This window comes from Urocampus carinirostris, chromosome 9 (genome assembly GCF_059441175.1).
Source record: "Urocampus carinirostris isolate Australia breed hairy pipefish chromosome 9, RoL_Ucar_1.0, whole genome shotgun sequence".
Classification (NCBI taxonomy): Eukaryota; Metazoa; Chordata; class Actinopteri; order Syngnathiformes; family Syngnathidae; genus Urocampus; species Urocampus carinirostris.
The window spans coordinates 32,086,247-32,108,902 of record NC_142357.1 but is presented as its reverse complement, the minus strand read 5'-3'; the positions used below and the strand labels follow the sequence as shown (position 1 = coordinate 32,108,902).

Below are 22,656 nucleotides of genomic sequence, written 5' to 3'. Positions count from 1 at the left end.
TGGGGTAATTTTAATTATTGCTACTTCCCCACTTCATACTTAGGCCTTTGTGCCTCACTTTCCATGTCAGGTTGTCCTGAAGTGACTCACTATCCACGAAATGAAAAACTCGACGGGAAAATCTCATTCTACAGTGGCAATATCGCAGTGCTCGAGGTCGATGCTATTGTCAACGCAGGTGAGTGCGGCTGTCATTTTACATCTGAATTGAAACACAGCTATTATTACTTCAGTAAAACCTGACGTCATTGTCAAGTGATGGGGATTTTTGGGCCTAATTGTCGTGACACAATTCATAAAACTAATCGCTAGATTAGTGGTTCGCAACTGGTGGGTTAGGACCCCCTTGTGGGTCGTAGACCCTTTTTTTAATGGGTTGCAGCTGGTGGGCCTTTGCCTTGACAAAATAAGGCTAAGAGTAAGAAAATATGGGTGGTATATTACATTCTTCAACAGTTAATTGTGATAATACCCTGCACATTTTAAAGGAACCACATCTCATTTTATTGTGATTTTGTTGGTTTTGTTTCTTTTTCTTGGGTCCCAAGAAAGTTAGTGATAAGGGGAAGGAAAATTGGAAAACTAGCATAAACGATTGAGTTGAAGCAGAAAACTATTGCGAAATACAAAAATGGCGTACGAGTGTCTTCCATTCAAGCGCTGCTGGAACGTTCTGTGAATGGTACAAAAATGTAATATATTTAGCTTTTGACCAGTATATTCCTTTTTATCAACAATATAACAAAACCTTAAAGATTATCAATGTTTTGGTCCACTATTTATTAATATTTTGAATTTCTTTCGTATGTGGCTATTTTTAAGCAGTTTTTGGGGTCGCTTATACGCAATGTAGGCTTATATGCGAGTATATACAGTAAGTCATTTTGGTTATTGGAAAAAGCTCAACATATTTTACTATATTTGTTTTAAACTTTCTTTTCTTGAGCCTGTGATTTCGGTGGAATGGTGGGTCTTGAATTAAGACCTGTTGGGAACCACTGCGCGAGATGACAGTAATAGCTATTATTCCTTGAGTGAAATCGGACGTCTTTGTCAGGTGAAGCTATTTCCCTTGCATAATTGTATTGAAACACTATCTTAAACCAAGCACTAGATGGCAGTAATAGCCCGTTTAAGATTTTTTACCTTTCCCACAAGGCGGAAGGGTGCATTTGCGAGAAACAGCAATCTGTGTGTTGGCACAGGAGCGTGTCAAGGGAGGGGAAAGGCAGGCCCAGCATGCCTAAATGATGCTTGATGATGAGACTGTAGCAGAAAATGATAGATCTCCCTTTGGCAGCTGACTGTCAGCAGGTGCCAACATCCGATTGAGTGTGTGGATCGTTCGCTCTCATTTGCGGCTCGACTGCTGTGTGTGTAGGCAAACATTAAAAAAACGCGCTCAAACACAAGGGATTATATGCTTGTGTACCATGTTGAAATATGTGTCGGTGAAGGGAAATAGAGTAGACCCCTGGGATATGACATCCCCGCCTTATGGCATTTTCCCTCTATGCTGAGGAATATGATGTACTTTTGTTTTGGTCCCTCTTTTTAGCATTTTTCCCCCAATACCACATCAATAACAAATTATTTGCATACCCATAAATATATAAAATGTCAACTTTGTGGTAGTTGGCGCGTGTGTGGGCTTACATCTCAGATGCTGGTCAGCTATTGTTCAATGTCGTATAAAATGCTGGTTTGCAATTGGTTTGCATCATGACAGCATGAAAATGCCTCTCTCAATGCCTTTTTTCTACCTTCTGGTCTGAATCTTCTGTGCTTCCTTAAAACTTTACTAGTCGGCTATACAATACTGCGTCTATTCGCTTGGAGTAATGCTAAGGGAGAGGCAAAAACATGATAACCATGGAAGCTTGCGATTATCAAGAAATATGAAGAAGGCCCCCCAAATGATTACCCTCGTTAAGGGATATGGATGTAACCAGACTACGATTAGGGCTATTCTTAAATAAAGGAGGGGACTAAAGCGAGAATCTCCTAGAGCAGGGGAGGGCAAACTTTTCGATTGCATTAAAAAAATGGCAGAAGGGGACAAAAAGTTATGGATTCCATTTTTCCCTCCATCTGCCAACAGTCTGCAATCCAATACCGCCGCAATACATGAGGCTAACAGACAATGTAGGCATAGCCAATTTTTTTTATATCATTGTTGCCATTTCACCGATTTTGTAAACATTCCACTCATGCAAAAACGTTCGGAAAATGACACAAAAATGGATAGGAGCCTGTTTTGAATAGCAAAGACAATATGCATTTATAAATAATTTTGAAAAAAACAAGCAGACATCTAGATGTTCAATTTATTTTTTCATTTCTATATACAGACGGTTTAATCATATTGGTTTTGAAACACTCAGAATTAAAGTAAAGTAATACATATGTCTCTTTTTTTAAGCACTAAATTTGACAATACGCTTTGAAGAACTCAGAATGCAATATGGCTAGCGCAGCAGTATTTTTTATATCCATAAATTTGATACTGTTTGGGCCACGGAGGATATGGGTGACACCAAAACAGCACATTTTTGTATTCCTCTTTTCCCCAAACCATATTATACAAATTATCATTATATTTTTAACATTTCGCTTGGATTAAAAAGCCTGACGGTGCACATTGGGCCCCCCAGTTGTAGTCTGCCCACCCCTGTAGCAAGTAGAAGTTTCAAAATCAGTTTCATTTATAATTTGCCGTTGCTGTCTCATATGCACTTTGCATCCACCCGCTACTCCCCTTGAAAAGCTTAAGTCAAGTAACACCATAGGTAGATTTCATTTTTCATTTACATATATATTTAGTTACAATGCTATTTAGACATTATATATATATGTAAATATATATATATATATATATATATGAATTACATACAAATAGTTTTTACTCTATACTATTTTGTTAGTAATGTTTAATCTGTATACACAGTTTTAATATTTTTCTTTGATGTCCAGGAGGTTTAAAGTTAATTACCATAAGTTTATTTCACCTGCTTTACGTCAATTTTACATAGCGATCCCCACCTCAGAACTGATAAAAGTCGTATCCTTGGGGTCTATTGTAGCTAAAAGGATGAAGTTGTAGGAAAAGAAATCTGCCAGAGACACAACTCCGACAAGACCGGAAGACAAAAGAGAATAAAGATGAAGGTGATGCAGATCATCCACGGCGTTACCATGGCAACAGGCAGGTACAGGGCGCCCCCGCAGGGTTTTTTTCGGGTCCTCGCCGTCCCTTTTCCCGTCTGATCCGCCGTCCCGCTGACGTCCTCGGCGCTCTTTTGTTGACTAAGATGTCGACCTTTTCACACGCTGACTAAGTGATTGACTCCGCAGCTCCTGGCGAGGTCACGTCCACGCTTGACGTTCAAATGAGACAGCGGGTAGACAGTCATAAACAATTAGGGAAAAAGATTTTTGAGAGGAAAAAAAAACAAAACAGAAACTGTGTCCTCTAGAGGCGGAGCTGGCCGGTAGGCGAGAGCGTGGAGGGGGAGTTAAAGGTAGTCCCAAATTCTTAAACATGCAGAGTAAATATTAGTTTTTTTCTCCCCATAAAATCAGACTGTAATCCCTCGCCGTATCGCTGTTTACTTTTTAGATTTTGAATTGAATCATCTTTATTGTCATTGATATCAACGTGTCGTGCAATGTGTTCTGCAGCAGACAGCACACAGGATATGCTATCACGGGCACAGGTTGTGTGTGCGTGCTGAGTGGGCGAGACTATCTGTGTGTGACTGATCGGCTGAATAGGCTTCAATATCATGAAAGGTACAAAATATGGACAGTAATTATGAAAATGTACACTGTACATGTAAATTGAAATTCGTTCGGTTATTGCAGTCAACCGGGACCAGAACGCCCCGCGAAAAAGTGAAAACCCGTGAAATAATGTCGCACTTTCATAAAAGCCCAAGAGTCAAACGTCATTTACCTACTGAGAGACTGAAAAAAAAAACACAACTATAGATCTACGAATAAAAGCACAGAATTGCAGTTGAATGAATGTTTTTTTTAATTATGCCATTGTAAAAAAAAAAAAAAAAAAAAAAAGGACAACAAGTTTGAGGTCTTCTCCTTTCAGTGCGGCTGGCTAAATTAAAATACAACTGTCGCCAATGTAGCAGTTTCCCACGAGTTGGAGCGCCGGGTTATCTGTTTCATGGGTAATGGATACAGGCTCGGCAAAGGCAAATTGAGAGTTATTAGCCCAGCTGTAGCAGTAGGCCGCCAGACCCCCAGCCTGCTCTTTTCCGATGCTTCCTCAGTCGCTTCCCTGACCCAATAACAACACACGGAGCATTTCTAACAATCTTCAAAATCCAATTTAATTGATGAATCAATTTTTAATGTAATGAGCCGCTGAAACACTACCTATAGCTGTGCTCCACAGTTTGTTTTGTGCCTGACTCATGCGCCTACCCCACTGTTTGATTGACAGCCCATCACAGTCTTGCACACATTCACGCCCACCCAACACGAACCCTCTCAAACCTTCCCCTGTTGTAACATTTGCTGTGTGCTGTCTGCTCAGAATACAATGCATTATACGTTGATATAAATCACAATGAAGACAATTCCGTTTGTAATGTGAAGTTTAAAAACCACGATAGAGTGAGGGTTTAAAGTCTATGGGACACTACATTTCCAATAAAATTGACTTTTGTTATAATATCATGACAGTGATGTCTGATAAATGTCAGGCCAGCAGAGAAGGCCATGCTGGCTCTGACGGCCCACTACTGCTAAATACAAGGAAATGTGCCCCTTTGTGGCAGAGCTGGCGGGCAGGCGAGAGCGTGGGGGGAGCAGTTAAACTCGCGGTTAACACGCGGCTCGGACCGTAGCTGTTTTTGTGGCTGCATCATTTAGCCTAAGGCAGGCAGCAAACATTCACTTGAAGCCAACTGTGGCCAATTATATGCCATACTAGCTGACTGGTAGACCAATATAAGGTGGGGTGAGTTCCTCATGGCCTGAGGGCGCGGAGGAACTCTCCCGAATGTCTACAATATTACACACCACTGGTGACTAGGCATTAAATGAAGGGAGGACTGACTCTGCAGCGAATAAATATTTTATATTTAATATAAGGAAGTGATTCAAATTAATAGGAATATAGGAAGCTGTAAGTACCAGGAGGGTTATTTCAAGCATGTCTCTTGATCTGGCTTTATGTGGCTTTACTCCGGGTACAGCAAGATACTATGGGATAATGATTTAAACCTGAATCGACATTAAAGGGACAGCGTGTATTATTTGACCACTAGATGTATTTTGCAGTGCAACTGAAAATAAGTGTTAAAAAGCACAAGAAGTCCAATCTACAAAGCCTCAAATTGACCAAACCTCTCCATTTTTCATTTATTGTTTTACCCAGCCTTTTTTGGGGCAAGATGGTGTACAATTATGACAGCTCCCTCTACGTTAGCCTCATTATGTGAAATAGATTTACATTCTCCCACCTGCATGTTTTGAATAATGCATATTCATATGTATTTTTGCATATCTTTCAAATCAATATTGTTTTCAATTAATATTGTTTATTTTTACTACTAAAGCGGCACTAATCGATACTGTCCCTTTAAGATATTGTGGAATGCAAATTTTCAATCGCTATGGTCGCAGTTTTTCGAATTTGGAAAAAACTCATTTTGGCTCAGTTGGGACGAGGGAGGAGAGCTGTTAATAAAGGGACCACCTACATTTGTATGTATTATAAATACTGCAGACCACTTACTAGTTTCTCTTTTTTTTTTAAATATATTCGTTTTTTTCTGTGGGAGTGAAGCTATTTTTTAAAATACTACTTACTTTGCGGCCTTAGTGCACCATGTGTTGAAAAATAACTGTAATCCATTATCCCCTTTTGTATATTGCTGTGAGCAGGGGCCAGCGGTCTTTTTTGTGATTCTGTCTACCAAATTGCAAACTGCACACGTGCAAGCTATTATCCTCTATTGCATATTGCTCGGCCCGGGGAATGTCATAGCGCTATTTTTTTACGTTATTGCATTTCTGCCTAAAACGAACTGCACTCGTGGGGCTGCGATCCACTATCCCCAATCTTATATTGCTGTAGGCGGGGCCCAGAAGAAAGGACTTTTGTTGTGAGGCGTGCCGTTCTGAAGCGTAATGCATGGTTGTGGCAGGGATCTTTTACCCTCGATACATATTGCTCAGAGTGGGTCTGGAAACACATTTTTCCCCCGTTTTTCCAGCTAAAAATGAACAGTACCCGTGAGACAGCGATTTCTTATCCCTGGTCGAATTTTGCTGCGTACGGAAGTCGGCAAAGCACATGTTAAAGATGGGGGAGGGCAGGTTCTATTCCCCATTAACCACTATAAACCAGGGATTACATCTTTGCTTGTATCTTCTGGACATTGCATTCTGAATTTAATTTTAATGTATGAAACATGCCATATAAAACATTTAAATTGAATTACTAATTTGATTTAGGTAAGAGCTAGGGGATGTTCGTATATGTTGATTGTGGGCTTGTGTAGGCCTTTAGGGAATGAACAGGTAATGTGTCTTGATCTGAAAATATTATGGACTACCATTGTTTTAAATTGCTAATGCTGCAGTTTCTCAATGAATAAAGGTAATTTTAACTAGGTTGGGACTCGGGAGGACAACTAAAGGTGCTACTTGTATTACTGCAGAGCATTCTCCACTCTGTTCTTTTTTTAATATTTATTTGTATTCACATCATACTTTGTGTGGGAATGTAGCCGCTTATTGAAAATGTGTCTGTATTGTTTTAATTTTTCTAGTTTATTATTATTATTTTTTGAGGCCGCATGTGACTAGTATTTTAATTTACAAAATGTGCCATGTAAATAAACATGAGTGGAAACACTATCCTTAATAATGCAAAACGCAAAGATAATATCATAAAATATTTTTAAAATTGCACTGGGCCAATGGAGATAATGATTTCTTCTGCTTTCTGTTCTGTGTTAAGGCCCGATTCACCCATACTCAAATCTATAATCGTCATGATGCGGTGTGCACGAGCGATCTCACACAATTAAGTGGGATTTTATTGTTTCCTGTTGTCTTCAAAACACGTGTAAAAATGTTTTACATTATATAATTCTCTCCTCCTTATTGGTTGCAGTAGGCCAAAAATGCAAATACAAATGTATTTTATTTATCACTTGAACTATCGGGGCAGGGGCGGGTAAACTTTTAGGAGTGTTAAGCCGCATTGGGTTAGAAAATTTGGCCTGGCGCCGTGCCTCATTTGCATTTATGAACAAAAATACTGGCAGAAATCTACATGCTATTTTTGGGGGGGTTAATGAAATCGGTTTTATAAACTCGATTAAAGGAAAAATAATATACTATTAAGTCCCTGATTTATACTTTTGTCATATTTTTGTAGTATTACTCTAGTAAAATTTTGGTAATAGTATAGTATTAGTGTAACAGTATTTTTGTAGTATTTCTGTAGTGCTTATTATTCTTTTTGGAATTGAAGGAAAATAACATATTTCATCCCTGTTGCCAGTAAATACGATTTGTAGTAATTTTGCAGTGTTTCTAATGTGTTTTTATAAAATACTTTTTAATTAGTAGTACTTTATCTTCTATTACTATGTATGTATGTGTGTACGGTAATTTTGTTACTATTTTTGTCCAGCAGGCCGGATTAAAAGCCTCTTGGGACGTAGTTTATCAAGGCCTAACCTTAAGGGCAGCATTTAGGAGTTAATTGGTGAAATTAGATTAATAGATTACAATGAATTAGAAATCAGAAACCTACTAGATATGTTTATTTATCCCCGACATTTAAAAATAAAAATAAATATCCAATCAGCACTGGGTTTTAGATAAGAGTCATAAATCAACATTACCCTGAATGGAAAAAAAACGGAATCCCAGTTCTTAACCCATCCACTGACGACTACTGATTAGTTTACTATTGGATGAATGCGAAGGAGATTTCCTGGGATGCAAGTTCCTTATTTTGACCCACCGTTGTTCGTCGTTTTGTCGATCTCATCCTTGTTTCTATCGCTCAATCATGTTGCTGTTCTTTTGATTTAGGGATGATCTATTTTTGTAACCTTGAGGATTTGATACAAAGAGGGGGCTCGGAGGATGGGACAAAATCTCTTATCTGGAAAGCTCCTCTCCCGGTCCTCTTTGCAAGTTCAAAATCCGTTGATGTCTATTATTGTTATTGTGGTTGTCTACTAAAGTTTAAACTTCATAAATACACACATCAAATTTATTATACCGTAACCGGGTTCGCCGTGAATGAGTTAAGAAGGTCTTTTTACTGTTTTTCGACACGAACCTAATTCCGTATTCGCAACGTCGCCGCATTTTTACGATGTCCGTGGGCCCGCCTTGATTGATCAGGTAAGTGGGATGTTGGACGAATCTGGGCGGGCCCGGCACGTCGTTTGCGTCGTTCTCAATAAAGATTGAATTTACAGTAATTCTCAGTCTCCTCCCACCGGGACCGCCCCCCTCCCTCGTCGCTTTTCCACTTTAACTGCCCCTGGCTTCTGCCCACGCCCGTAAAACATTGCCAACATAAAAACCCACAAGCACTTAAGAGCTGTCCTAGAGGCGGGGAAGGGGAGGTACGATCGGAAAAGGGGAGGAGACGCCAGGCTCAAATATCCTCCTCTTTACACCCCTCAATCACTCGTTCCGGGGGAGGTCGCAAGACTGAGGGGAGGATATATTGTCTCTGATGGGCCCGCTGATTAAGATGGATTGCGCAATGAAACGTCGATGAAGTGATGAGTTCTCTGGGATTGTATACATGAGTGTGTGCGTGTACTCGTTTGTTTCTTCCTTAAGGCCGGTTTCAGATTGGAGTTATACTTTGGTTAGGGTTAGGCAATCGATTTTGATGGTTACAGTATGGAGCGAGGAAATGCAATATGTCTATGGAATGTCAGGTCACAATTGTTTTTTTTAACCCACAGAGCGAGGACAATCGAGGGCATTTCGGGTGGTCTTTACATTGCCAGGCATGCTTTTGATAGCTAGATGGCTACCTTTTTAGCTTTGTAGCCTGCCATTGTTTTACCTTTTTAGATATTTAGCAGGCTATGTAGTTAGCTTTTTAATTTTTTTGCATGCTATCTAGCTAACATTTGACCTGTTCTGCAAGTTAACAAGCTAAATTTTGCCCCCCTTTTTAGATAGCTGTGGCAGGGGTAAACCAGTGAAAGTTGTCGGGCCCTGCTATTGAACAGAAGAGTGTGTTGTGTCACCCTGACCCGAGTGACATGGCCGCTTTGTGTCCCGTTTCATCTGGAGGGACGAAAGCATGACCGACTTCGGTGCAGAGGTGCTTAACTTGTTTGGGTGTTTCGGCATTTGGGTTGGCTATGGTCCCCAAATTTTTGTGTGTGTTTTTCGCTACCTTTTCCCTTTTTCTATCTTTTTTGTTTTTGTATGTGTTTGTCTTGCTTTCAGTCACCCCTCGAGAGAGATATGACCAGGGTAGATAGATAGACCGTTCCTGCTAACTATAGAGCTACATTTTTAGCTATTTAGCAACGCACTTAGTTAAGTTGCAATTTTAGAATTTATATGTAACTGGGTGCCCTTTGCGCTTATTAGGGACAAAAAGGAACTCTCAGCATGAAAAAGGTTGGAGACCCCTAGTTTGGAATATCCAGTCATCCATTCACAGCTAAAAGAAAATGCAAAGAATAATATCCAGAATAAATATTGATAATACAATATACCCATAAATAACCCAATATAATCCTTTAAAGTGCAGACATGGTACCATAAAAACTCAATAGCAGCATAAATAAACCAGTCAATGTTAATGTTTAATTGTGACTGACGGACATCATTGTTCACCCGAAAAACGTGCATGTTTGCAAAGGGAGGGAGGGGAGTGGGCAGAGTTCAACTGTTGGCCAGGCTAGATGTTCTGGTATCTCCTCCCTGAGGGCTGTAGGTAGAAAAGGTGGGGAGCAGGATGGTGCTAGTCCTGCAGGAGGATGTGGACTCTTCTTAGACAGTGAGTGGTGTAGGTGGTGCTGCTCTAGGGGAGAGTTGTTCCCATAATCCTCTCGGCAGCTTTTACCACCCGGTGGAACGTCTAATGGTCAGCCTTAGTGCAGCTGTAAAACAACATTAAACATCCGTACATCAGTACACTGCACTTGGTACAGTTGTAGAAGATTGCCTTCAGAGCTCTGGAGACATTAGTGTTCCTCAGCTTCCTCAGATAGGAGAGGCGCTGTTGTGCTTTTCCTACTACAAAAATAATATTACCCTATTAACCCTAACCCAAATTGATGTGGGTCCAGGAAGGGTGGTAGGGCAGCTTTGATGTGTTTGATAATCAGTCTCTCAAGGCATTTGGTAGATATGGAAATGAGCGCTACAGGCCTTTTGATTGTTATGGCATGTGACATTTGACTGTTTGGGGACGGGAACAATTTTGCTGATTTTAAAGGAGGCAGGGACGACCAGTGAGCAAGAGAGCGAGTTGTTGTAAATAAAAGAGAAGACATCAGCCAGCTCCTTAGAACAGTCTTTCAGCTACTGTCCAGTATTTTATATGGACTGGCTGTTTTCTTAGTGTGTTTATACGGCGGAAGGCACATATCACCTCATGCGTGCTCCGGACTGGAGCAAGGTGGGTCACGGGAACTGGGTGGCAAGACTCGGGCAGTGTTGTGTTGATGAGGCAAGAGACAGGTTGTCCGACTGACCCAGGTGGGGATAAGCCCGGGCTCTGTATACTTTTGCTACATTCGTATACATCTGGTCTAAAGTTCTAACTCTTCTGGTAGCACACTTCACATTTCTAAGGAATTTGTGAAGGACTGATTCTAAATCCGTGCGATCAAAGTCCACAGCTGCAATAAAAACACTGTCCGGCTGCGCTACCAGGCTGTTCTTGATTCTTGATGATTTGGGGCGGCAGTAGCTCAGGAGGTAGAGCGATCGTTTTAGGATTAAGGGATCCCAGTTCGAATCCCGGCTTGTCCGTGTTACATGCCGACGACACTGCGATCGTGGGATGTATCAGATGTATCAGAAACGGGCAGGAGGAGGAGTACAGGAAATTGATTCAGGACTTTGTCCGATGGAGCGACGCAAACCACCTGCACCTAAACACCACCAAGACCAGAGAGATGGTGGTGGACTTCAGGAGAACCAGAACTCATCCTGTAACCATCAAGGGAGAATGTGTAGAATTTGTCCCGACCTACAAATACCTGGGTGTGCAGCTGGACAACAAACTGGACTGGACTGCCAACACAGAAGCTCTATGTAGGAAAGGGCAAAGCCGACTTTACTTCCTCAGAAGGCTGGCCTCCTTCAACATCTGCAAAAAGCTCCTGAAAATATTCTATGAGACAGTAGTGGCAAGCGCCCTCTTCTATGCGGCAGCGTGTTGGGGAGGCAGCGTCAAGAAGAAGGATGCCTCTCGTCTCAATAAACTGGCTAGGAAAGCGAGCTCTGTTGTGGGCAAAGAGCTGGACAGCCTAACAACAGTAGCTGAGAGACGAGCACTGAAAAAGCTGAGGTCAATCATGGACAATCCATCGCATCCACTACACAGCATTATCTCCAGACAGAAGAGCAGTTTCAGCGACAGACTGCTGTCACTGTCTTGTACTACGGACAGACTGAAGAGATCTTTTCTTCCTCATGCCATGAGGCTCTTTAACTCCACCCGGCAGAGTAAAGGCCCACATTAAACCACACCACCTACATTGGATATTACCGAATCTTACTGCAATATGTATTCTGTGTAGCACTATTTAGTTACTCTATATAACACGCTACAGTGGGCATTTGCACGTCACACTGGGTATTTGTATATTGTATTCTTTTGGCTTTTTTATTGTACTGTTCTCAGCTCAGGGATGCTGCTGGAAATGTGAATTTCCCTTAGGGGATGAATAAAGTATCTATCTATCTATCTATCTATCTATCTATCTATGTATCTATGTATCTATCTATCTATATCTATCTATCTATCTATCATGCCGAAGTGTCCTTGGGTAAGACACTGAACCCCCAATACCCCCAATAAGCAGGTTAGCGCCTTACATGGCTGCACAGATCACGGCCGCTATTGGGAAATGTGAAGCACAATGTAAAGCGCTTTGGGAAGTCATTGACTTGAAAAGCGCTATATAAATGCAGATCATTTCATTTCATTGATTCAGCTGCAAACTTGTTTCAACGCTAACTCAGCATTAGCATCCGGTGAAATGTAAACACAAGAGAATCCCCGTGGGAGATAAAAAGGACGGCATTTGAACAATAACATCTCTGCCTCTTGGCTACAAAGATTTTCAATTTCAACATTTGTGCAACAGAAGTTGATTATATATAGATATAGATGCATAGTCCTCCGCCGATCTTTTACCAGTGTCGGCGTGGTATTCAGTGAAGCTAGCTAGCTCAAAAGCCGCAATTGGAATTAAGTTGTCCAGCCATGTTTGGTGGAAAATCATGCACAAACAATGTTTTAGTGTTTTCTGTGTAGCCGTCTGCAGTCTTCTCATCCAGTTTGTAGAGGTTCCACCGTGCGTAGGAAAGTAAGATATTCGGGAGGGGCGGTTTAAGGGGGTTAGCCTTTAGCAGGGCCAACATGCCTCTGCGCTTCTCTCTCTTTAGCCTCCACTCTTTCGGCCTGCTGCAGCAGGTGTGCCCGGGCAAGAATTGAATATCTCGGGGAGATAAGATATTCTGTTAACAGCTGATAATATCCGTTTAGGTTTAAAAGTTCATCACTGCTGTACTGATGGGTCATACAGTGATAGATAATAGAAAAACAAAGCCACAAAAACCCAACAACAAAATAACAGGAGCTATAAGCTGCTGCGTCTATGCGCGCCCCAATGCTTTAAAGTTGAAGTTTGAGTGGTCTTAATGTGACAACGTTCTTAGGGTGAGTTAGTTGGTTTGGGTTAGGTCAGGTGTTGGCATCCCAAAATGTTAAAAGAGCCGCATTGGACCAAAAAACGAATCTGTCTGGAACCGCAACAAATTTAAAGCATTAAATAAGCCCTATAACACATTCTGTATCTGTATTAGGTATCTTGGCTTACTATCAAAATGAGACAGTTGGAAGCAGTGCATCCTGGAGAGTTCCACGTGACTACTCTCTTGTAGGATATTGCCTCAAGTTTAAATTCATTACAATTTTAATGAATTAGTTTTCAAAGAACGAATGATGCTTATTGGGCACAGCACAAAAAAAACAGATAAAAACAGCACCCACCACTAATTAACAAAAGGAAACAAAATGTTTGCACAAAAAAAACGGCAAACTATACAATAATATTATACATACACATGTGCCCAAAGGGAGTAAGCTTTCTTTTTTTCCTTTTAGAGAACACATATTCAAAAGCAAACCAAGAAAACAAAACTTTACCCCAAGAAGGAAAATTATAAAACAAGGAAATTATGCATTTTAAACTCATAACAGTGTCGCTAGTGACTTGTATAGCATGTCATACCCAACGTAAAATAGTTCATACAAGGTTTTTTTTGTTCACATTTTTTAAAAATATGGCTTTTATAACATTAAATGAATGCATTTTTATTTTGAGGATTTGAATAACAAAAACAAATGAACTAGCAAAAGGTGCATTTTGTTTAAATAAAATGGCCAACTGCCTTGTTTGTGATGCTGCCCCTTTAAAAAGGGTGGATCTTTGGCCTCTCGCAGCTCGACTCCAACACCGGCGACATGGGTGAAGGGAGAAATGCGCTTCTTTGTCTCATCGTTACAGTTGAAATCCATTTTTTTAACCGCATTGGAAAATGTTAGAAGTGTTTGTGTCATGCTTGCCCTCATACAGAAACCATCCATCCATTATCTGCCCCACTTATCCTCAGTAAGGTCACGGAGGTGGTGGAGCCCATCACACCTAGGGACAATTTGGACCGGCCATTTAACCTGATATGCATGTTTTAGAAATGTGGGAGGAAACTGGAGTGCCCGGAGTAAACCCACGCAAGCACGGGGGAGAACATGCAAACTCCACACAGGAAGGTTTGTTCCCATGATCTCAGAACTGTGCCACACAAGCGCTAACCACTGCGCTGCCGTGCTGCCTTCCAGAAACCATATTAAAACAAAATTAAATTTTTTCAATTTGTAAACCTGGGCAGCAGGTTGCCGACCCCGATGCTGGGTTGAGTGTTAGGTTTATGCAATCAGTTTCGAGGGTTATGTTTAGGAAAAGGGTGCTTGACAATTCATGATGTTAGTGGACTGTCTTAACTAGAATAGAAAAACAAAACTCTTGTGTGTTTATATATATTCTTGGGAGCATTTTTTGGGGGGATCTCACCATCATTGTGGGAACATATATTCTTTGTTAAGGCATTCTGGTTGCCATATTGTGGCTAGAACCCCCTTTCAAGGTTGAAACATAGTTTTAGATTTAACTTAAACTCCCGATGGGGTTAGGTTTAAGTAATCGGTTTCGAATATTAAGGTTTGGGTAAAAGGGTTGGAAATACATCATACCAATAGATTTTCTGGACTAGGGTGGAAGATAAAACTGCATGTCTATATGCAGGGCCGCAACAGCTATTACTCCTTTATTTATTTATTTATTTATTTATTTATTTATTTATTATTATTTTTTTTTTAAGTGTATTAATGCTTATCTACCCTTCAGCAACCATCTATATTTTTCATTTGCAAAAGTTGGATTCTCTAATCGCAGTCCAGCACTTACTCCCCGCAGTATTTAATGTATAGTTGTGTCTGACGTTAAATGCCATTTATTGTGGCTCGTGCATCATTTGCATAAGATTAAACTTTAATGACGGGAAAAGATTTAAAAAGTGAACAGTTTGCCACTCTCTCTATTTTTCTATAAAATCTTTCTTTTTCCCCCCCCATCTGATAAATCTTTCAGTCCGGAGTATTAAAACAAGATCTGTCTCTAAAATTAAACTCCCCACCATCGAGTGATAAAGAATATATCTTGAGAGCTGCTGCAGAGCTTTGTCTTCATTATTCTAGTGACAACGGCATGTTAGGGCTAAACATAAGTAATTACGGACATTCACGTCTGCTACATCGTATATGGTGTGTTGTGTTTACCTGCAATGTTGCATGCGTGTTTATTAAATATACAGGGTTAGGAGGGTTACTTTAAAAAAAATGGAATCCCATACAGTCACCCATTACCATCTTCAAAAATGTAATCGGTAAACTCAAAATAACGTAAAAGAACCCAACATAAATAACGTTCTTTTGTTTAAGATAAATGAACTATGTAATCTTGAAAAAGAACTAGAGGAAACCAAGGTCTTACAGAAAATTGCTTACATTTTAACCACACTGTTCATTTAATAAGCAAAACTAAAACTTTCTCTTTAACATGGCAGAGTAGATATACTGTTTTAGTTTACATTAGGAGACATTAAGAGACCAATATTGTTTTACAAACACAAACTGTTCACTTTCCGAATCTCCGACTGTCAGAATCAGAACAGGAGGAGGACTCAGAGATATGTAACGTTTCTCACAGAAGCTTTATTTTACGGAAACGGGGCAGTCATGCATGTTAACACAAACGCCAGTGATTCGGCGATCGCTGGGCGGAAGAAATAAGGCAGAAGTCCGGCGTAGAACAACAGGAAGCCAGAAGCCGACGAGATCGATACCAGATACATGAGCAGATACCGGACCGACGGGGTCGATTCCGGACAGGACGGGACAGACAGGATCGATGTCAGATACAGGAGACTGGAGACAGATGTCAGACAGGACGAGACAGACGGCATCGATACCGGATAGCATGTTTCTTGGTATTCCGACTCTGAAGAACATGCAATAAATGTAGAAATTCATTTTAAAAATGTGCTTGCAAATGACGCCGACACACCTGCCCTGGTGGCTTTTTATGGTGTCTTCGTGTGAAGCGTTACTGCCCCCTACTGGTTGCAGCCAAGAGTACCGCTCGATTTAAAAAAATAAATAAATAATAATTTAAAAAAAAAAACATACTTTATTCCCTAGGCTCTTTTGGTTTCCAAAAGACTCCTCAGTTTTTTTTTCTTTCAATCAATAATAATAAATGATTATGCACCAAATTATTTACCAATTTGTAATTTTTTATGTTGCAGGTCGCCCCTGAAAAACAGATACAATCAAAATATTCACAGATCTAAATTAAAAAAAAAATACTAAATAATTTGAGTTTTTTACACACTGAACATATTTTAATGTCGAACAACAACACAAAATCTATGAAAATGTTAAACAATACATTTAAAAATATTAACTCTTCAGTGCTATAAATAAATGATAAAAGGCAAAAAAAATACAATTTACAATTTTATTTTAGCCAATTTAGAGACAGATCCTATGACAAAAATGAAAAAAGATAAATTAAAATAGGTCAAACAACAAAAAAAACATCAGCAGTCTCTTAGGTAGAAAGATTGAATGCACTCCCCTTCGGAGCAATCAATATCATTAATCAAATTAGTCCTTTTTGTTTTTCGTATCAAATTATTTCTCACCACCTATAGAGCTCTTTCAGTGTTTGTAAGCAAGTGTGATGTAGCCAGGGTGTGCGTGATTGTTGAAGCAAAATGGCAGAACTTATTTCCGTTTATAGCAAACCATTGAAAAGAAAATATCGAAGATCATAGATATGAACAGCTCAGAATAGTTTTAAGTATTTGCTAGCGGCAACGTAGCGACTTTATTTTTGTCAACCAAAAAAATGTTCTTTTGATTGGCGCTGGATTTCTTCCTTTTGAAAGTACTGGAAAAATTGAAAAATTGACCTTGAAAGTGCTTGAATTTGGCCATGTAAAAGGTGTACAAAACCTCTATAAATTTTGTGGAAATATAGTTTTAAATACGATTGTAATCCTTATTTTAAATAAATGTACCTGGAATTTGATCAGATATCTTTTCTGTAACTGTAACAGAATACAATCACGTATTGAGTTACTCCCCAACCCTGGAGATATGCCCCTACTAGGTTTCCTCTGCAGGTAACAGATAAAGCTGTAGGTCGCCCATTCAACCTGGGAACAGCAAGAAGATACAAGATTAGGCTCGGTATTTTTTTTTTTCTTCCTTTCTGGGCCGCAGGTGCCAGACAGGATGAAAGCCACAGTGACTGGCGATGTGTGTGCGTAAGCTTGCACTTAACGTCGACGTTCTCGCCGATAAGAAGTCGCGAAATCGAGCGCAGACAGGCGAACGACGGGTCAAGGATTGCGCCGTGTTACGGTTACCTCTCGGCAAGCGTGTTATATATTGCGGTGAGGTTGACCGGGGAGACGTGTCGGGATATCGGCACTTTTTAACAAAGCACGTTCAGTTGGAAAAAAAAGAGAAACTGACAAAAAAAACTGTATAGGATTTTGTGGCGAAGCGTTGATTTTGAATTGAATTGTTTTTATTGTCTTTGATATCAACATATCGTGCATTGTGTTCAGTAGATAGCATATGCTATCACAGGGGGAAGTGAAGGAGGGCTTTGTGTGTTGGGTGACTGTGATTGGCTGGTGGATGCTGTCAGTCAAAGTCAAGTTGGGCGGGTACATAAGTCAATGTGTCCCTCTCCAGAAAAATAACAATTGCGGAGCAGGGCAGCACGATTAACCGAAATCTAATCGTTATTGCGATTTGACGTAGTGAGATTGTGTAGTTGCAAGACACTGTGTTTTTATTTTTCCCCAAAGATTTCTAGATTTCGATTTCTAGATCGAATTGTCACAGTTTGTGTTTTAACGCCGTCGGCCAATAAGAGGCCGTATCGGCCAAATCAGAGAATTGTTAAATACTCACAAAAACAAAACTTCGAATTGCTTTGAAATTGCATTGCTGGTCTGATAAATGTCATCAGTAATTCCCTGAATCAACTTGGAGACGACACGACAGCTCTGTAACGTCCAGGGTTTGCAGCATCCCTGTGCGGGGCTTGCATTTTCTTCCCACAATTTAAAGACATGAATGTCAGGTTGATTGGCCAGTCCCCAGGTTTGAGTGAGCGTGTTGTGGGTCTATGTCTCTATAGGCGTGTCCTGTGATTGTCTGGCACCCAGTTCAGGGTGTCCCCTGCTCACTGCCCAGAGATGGCTGGGATGGACTCCAGCCACCCTAGTAACTACAAGCAGCACAGAAACTGGATGGATAGATGAATTGTAATCTAATATTAGCTCTTCCCTTTTTTCTCCTCAACAATTTTGTTGTGTTGGGGTAGGTAATGTTTAGGCAAGTGACTGGTGGTAATACAAAGGGAAATGCTTGCAGTCTGCTGCACATCACTAATTCCATGAAATATCACATTTTTATTGATTGTTGGAAGTCAAGACTCTCAAATAGAAAAAGGCTTCTACCGCGCGCGCTTGTTCATCTCCTTTAAATACGAAGGTCAGCCAGAGACTTCATCAAAGTTGTATTTTCTTCATTTCACCAGAGGTGTTTTCTATTTGCGGTGGCTACGCCCACGCCAAGGCATACGATTGAGCGAAAGATACTGTAATCAAAGTGAGAGGGGGGGTGAAATAAATACATGTTTAAAAATAAAGGGCTTCACCTGGACTCAAACATTGCTGTCAAGCTTATGAAAAAAAAAACAATCCACAATGAATGTTATTAGGTTCCCTTGAGTAAGGCGATGTTGAATTGTTTTGAGATAGTAAATGCCATCAAAGTCTGCTTAAATAAGATTATGGTCTGTCTTGTTAGGAATTGAATATTAAAATGTACCGTATACCAAATTGTTCGAATTAGTTATCTGACTCCATCCTACATTTACCAAACAATGCGCGCTCCTTTCTTGATGGAAAAGATGAACAAGAAAAGCTGACATTTTCACACGGGGGCAGATTTAATTTCTTTAACAATAGAACTCCATCAAAAATGGCCGAATTAGTGTCTGGGAGTCTCTGGGAAGCCTTCTCTCCAAGTCCTCTCGCCTTTTCCTCTCGGCCCACATCTTTCTGCAAGATTCCGGCTCCTCCCATGGGCGTGCCAATGAAGCCCAATCTGGGCTAAAAAACAACACTGAGCGTTTCTACATCATCAGGGCCTTGTTCTCAAAACATCGCCTTCCGTCCTCTGTCAGAGTCCTGTTATCAAAATTCCCTAGTCTAGTCATATTCTGCATTTGGACCAGCGTTACTTGTCATTGAACTTAAGCCTACTCTGTGAAAATCTTCATTGCACTCAATAAAAGCAACTTGTATTCAATCGTATAAAATCCTTATAGTCAGATTTACAAAATCCTATTTATAAATATACCGAAGCCATATCCCTCTAGTGGTAGGTGGCTAGAGTCAAAAACACGCTAACATTTTGGACTCTTTCTGGGAGATTTGATACAGAGGCGGGGATTCCCAGCCCCTTCGCTAGATATCGGGAGACCAGAAAGCAATACATTACAGTAATCGAGCCGAGAAGTAATAAACGCATGAATTAGAATCTCTGCTTCTGATTGGGACAGCATCGGACGAATCTTCGCACTTTTTTAAAAAACATTTTGATGTAGGCTTACATGTGAGTAAATTCTGTACTTAAAGTTGTCTTGGGTTTGCTGGTCATTCTGTCTTTGGAGAAAAAATGGTGAGTAATGCCCAAGACCCGTCACAGAAATTGGTGCCCCTATTTCATTGTGTTTAAGGGAAACACCCACTCACACTTTTATGTACTATCTCTGCCTTATACTGCACAATCCTTTCATTCAATAAGTGTAAATTGTTTTTCTTGTTTCGGTTGCAGCTTGGCATTAGGGTTGAACCATGGGTGCTAAAAGTCAGACCAGTGCTCTGAAGAATTATGTCAAATTGTTTAAGACAGGGTGGGCACGGCGGCGCAGTAGTTAGCGCATGTGCGGCACATTCTGAGGTCATGAGATCGAACCTCCTGTGTGGAGTTTGCATGTTCTCCCCATGCTTGTGTGGGTTTCCTCCCACATTCCCAAAACAAACCATGCGTGTCACGTCAATTGGCCGGTCCAAATTGTCTCTAGGTGAGAATGACCGAGTGAGTTGTCTGTCTCTGTGTGCCCTGAGACTGGATGGCAACCAGTTCAGGGTGTCCCCTGCCCACTGCCTGAAGACAGCTGGGATGGGCTCCAGCACCACCGCGACCCTACTGAGGATAAGCGGTGCAGATAATGCATAGATGGATGGATGTTTCAGACATTGTTTTGAGGAGGATTCATTGAAATGTTTATCTTCACAATAGAAATGTTACAGATTATAACTGTTTCTGTTTCTGTCCTTTTAAAATGCTCCAAGAGTAAGCGGCCTCAATTTAAGTGCTCTCAGTGTGCTTGGTTAAGTGCACCGGGGTTTGGAGGACAACGTTCACACTTGACCCGACAAATTGCACCGGTCAGAGCAAACGTACAAATCTGTTTAAAGCACTTGTGCTTGCAGCGGCCATAAAAGGCCTGCACTGCTGGCCTAAAGACACACAGAAGCGCTGACCTACATTTGCATGCTGAATATTTTGAATTTGTTGTGTGAAATTGATTTAGTTTAATCTTCATGGTCTATTCTCCATTTTTTTTCCGTGTTTCTCTTAGCTGCATGGATGATGATGGTAGATCATTATTGTCTACCGTTCTTATAATCCAGTATGTAAAACACATTTCTAGCAATGTGGACACATTGAATAATTAGTTATTCTGGTGAGTGTCATACTTGTTTAGTGTAAACCAGGGTTCTCGAACACTGTCCCCTTTGAGGTGCTTGTGTACCCGTTCTAAAAATAGCTCACCAGTGCTGTGTCATTGTGATTTTCTAGTAAAATGATTGTTTTAGTGGTTGACTGTCGATTTAACCCTACATTCAAGAATTAACCTGGAAATAAGTCAAGTCATGTTTATTTGTATAGCCTTTAATCACAAAGAGTCTCAAAGGGTTGCACAGACAACAGATTATTGCAAACTCCAGACTATTATTACAGCATCCCCTGATCTAAAACCTACATGAGGGCAAGGAAAAACTCAAAAACCTCAGCATGAGGAAAATGAAGAAACCTTGAGATGGAATGGCAGGCTGCAACAAATGTTGCCATAACAAATAATACACAGATATTGTCAACAGGAAATATAGGTCATTCATAAACTAGAGAATTGAAGTGTGTTTTAAGCCTAGATTCAAACCGTTCAACTGAGGTTGCAGATGGAATAGCCTTCCACAGCACCGTGGGATCCAGTGCCACAGAACACAGCATGGCAGCAAGATGCCAAACGAACGTGACAGCCACCGTAGGTAGGGATTTCACTATGTAAAAGCAATACAATTTTCTCAACCTAGTGTTTTGAAAATAAAAGGTTATAGGTTATTCATATGCTATAGAATAGAAGTGTGTTTTATGCTTGGATTTAAACATTTCCACTGAGGTTGCAGATCGAATCTCAGGGGCAAGAGCATTCCACAACGCTGGGGCCCGAATGGAGAACGCTCTCGAACCCGCCGATCTCTTCTTGGCTCTTGGGATCACTAGTAGAAAAAATGAATAAATAACAAAGTAAAAACATCGTGATTACATATGTTATTTTAGAAATGCATATCAAACTGGTGCGCATATTAGTAACAAAAAGTAGCTCTAAGCTTGAAGAATAACTACACAATTCTGTCCTTTTTACCTAACACCTTTATGGGGAGGGATTTGTCTCAAAAACAAATATATTCCTGATTTTATCAGGATCTAAAAATTCTGTGGCCTGATAAATGCTTACGCAAGATTATACCTATGTAAATCTCAGATTTATTTGTTTCTCCGAAAAATACATGTTTCACACCGGACTTCTTCTTTCAATGGTACTGGAGAAGTTGGAAAATTGGTTTAGAAAGTGCTTGAATTTGTATTGTAATTGTTTTAATGTTGGTTTCAGATCAGGGATGGTGTAATTGTGGCCTGTGCAATCTTTTGCAACATATTGTGATTAAGGGATATAAAAATAAATGTGACTTATTTATAAACAATAATATTCGTACTGTAATATGCAAAGACCAGCTCGGTAGCCTAGATGGTAGGGCGCCCGCTCCGAGACTTGGAGGTCGCTGGTTCAAGCCTCGGCCGAGTCATACCTAAGACTTACAATATTGGTACCCAGTGCCTCCCTGCTTGGCGCTCGGCATTAAGGGTTGGAATTGGGGGGTTTGCTCACCTAATGACTCTTAACACAGCAGTTGGGTCTAACAACCCGGCGCCGATCGAAGGCGACGGAGTCACGTCGATAGCTTCGCGTGACAAAATGATTTCCGGTAGATATCATGTTGATGGTTGATACTGGCTGAATAATAATAATAATAAAATACAAGTCAGCATTTTTGAAGATTTTTTTTTTTAAAGGGAAACAACTTTCACACTGATAAATATAAGCATTTAATACATATTTAATTTCCATTTCCATGATGAAAGGTGAGCATACCTGTCAAGCTCCAGGGCTCCATGCCCTTACAAAATACAAACGTGTTTATTTATGTAGTCTAACATGTTATATTGTACATATGTTTTGTTATATCATATATATATTGTTAATGAACATTTTGTTGTGAGATACTGAGTTGCTCGACATGAATGATGTTTATTATAAAAAAAGTAAAAAAATTAAGTAGCTTGGACGTTCACTGTTGAAGGAAAAAATACATGCAAATATAATCAAG

At 40.3% G+C, this 22,656-nt stretch overlaps 1 protein-coding gene across 2 annotated transcripts in view; it reads left to right on the top strand.

Annotated features, from left to right (window-relative positions):
• Positions 1 to 22,656, top strand: part of macrod1 (mono-ADP ribosylhydrolase 1) — a 381,584-nt gene that overhangs the window by 1,590 nt on the left and 357,338 nt on the right. For both annotated transcript variants that reach the window (XM_088343515.1, XM_088343514.1), the window contains exon 3: positions 71 to 178. In XM_088343515.1, coding sequence (XP_088199641.1) covers positions 71 to 178 — 108 coding nt within the window. The remainder of the gene's footprint in view (positions 1 to 70; positions 179 to 22,656) is intronic.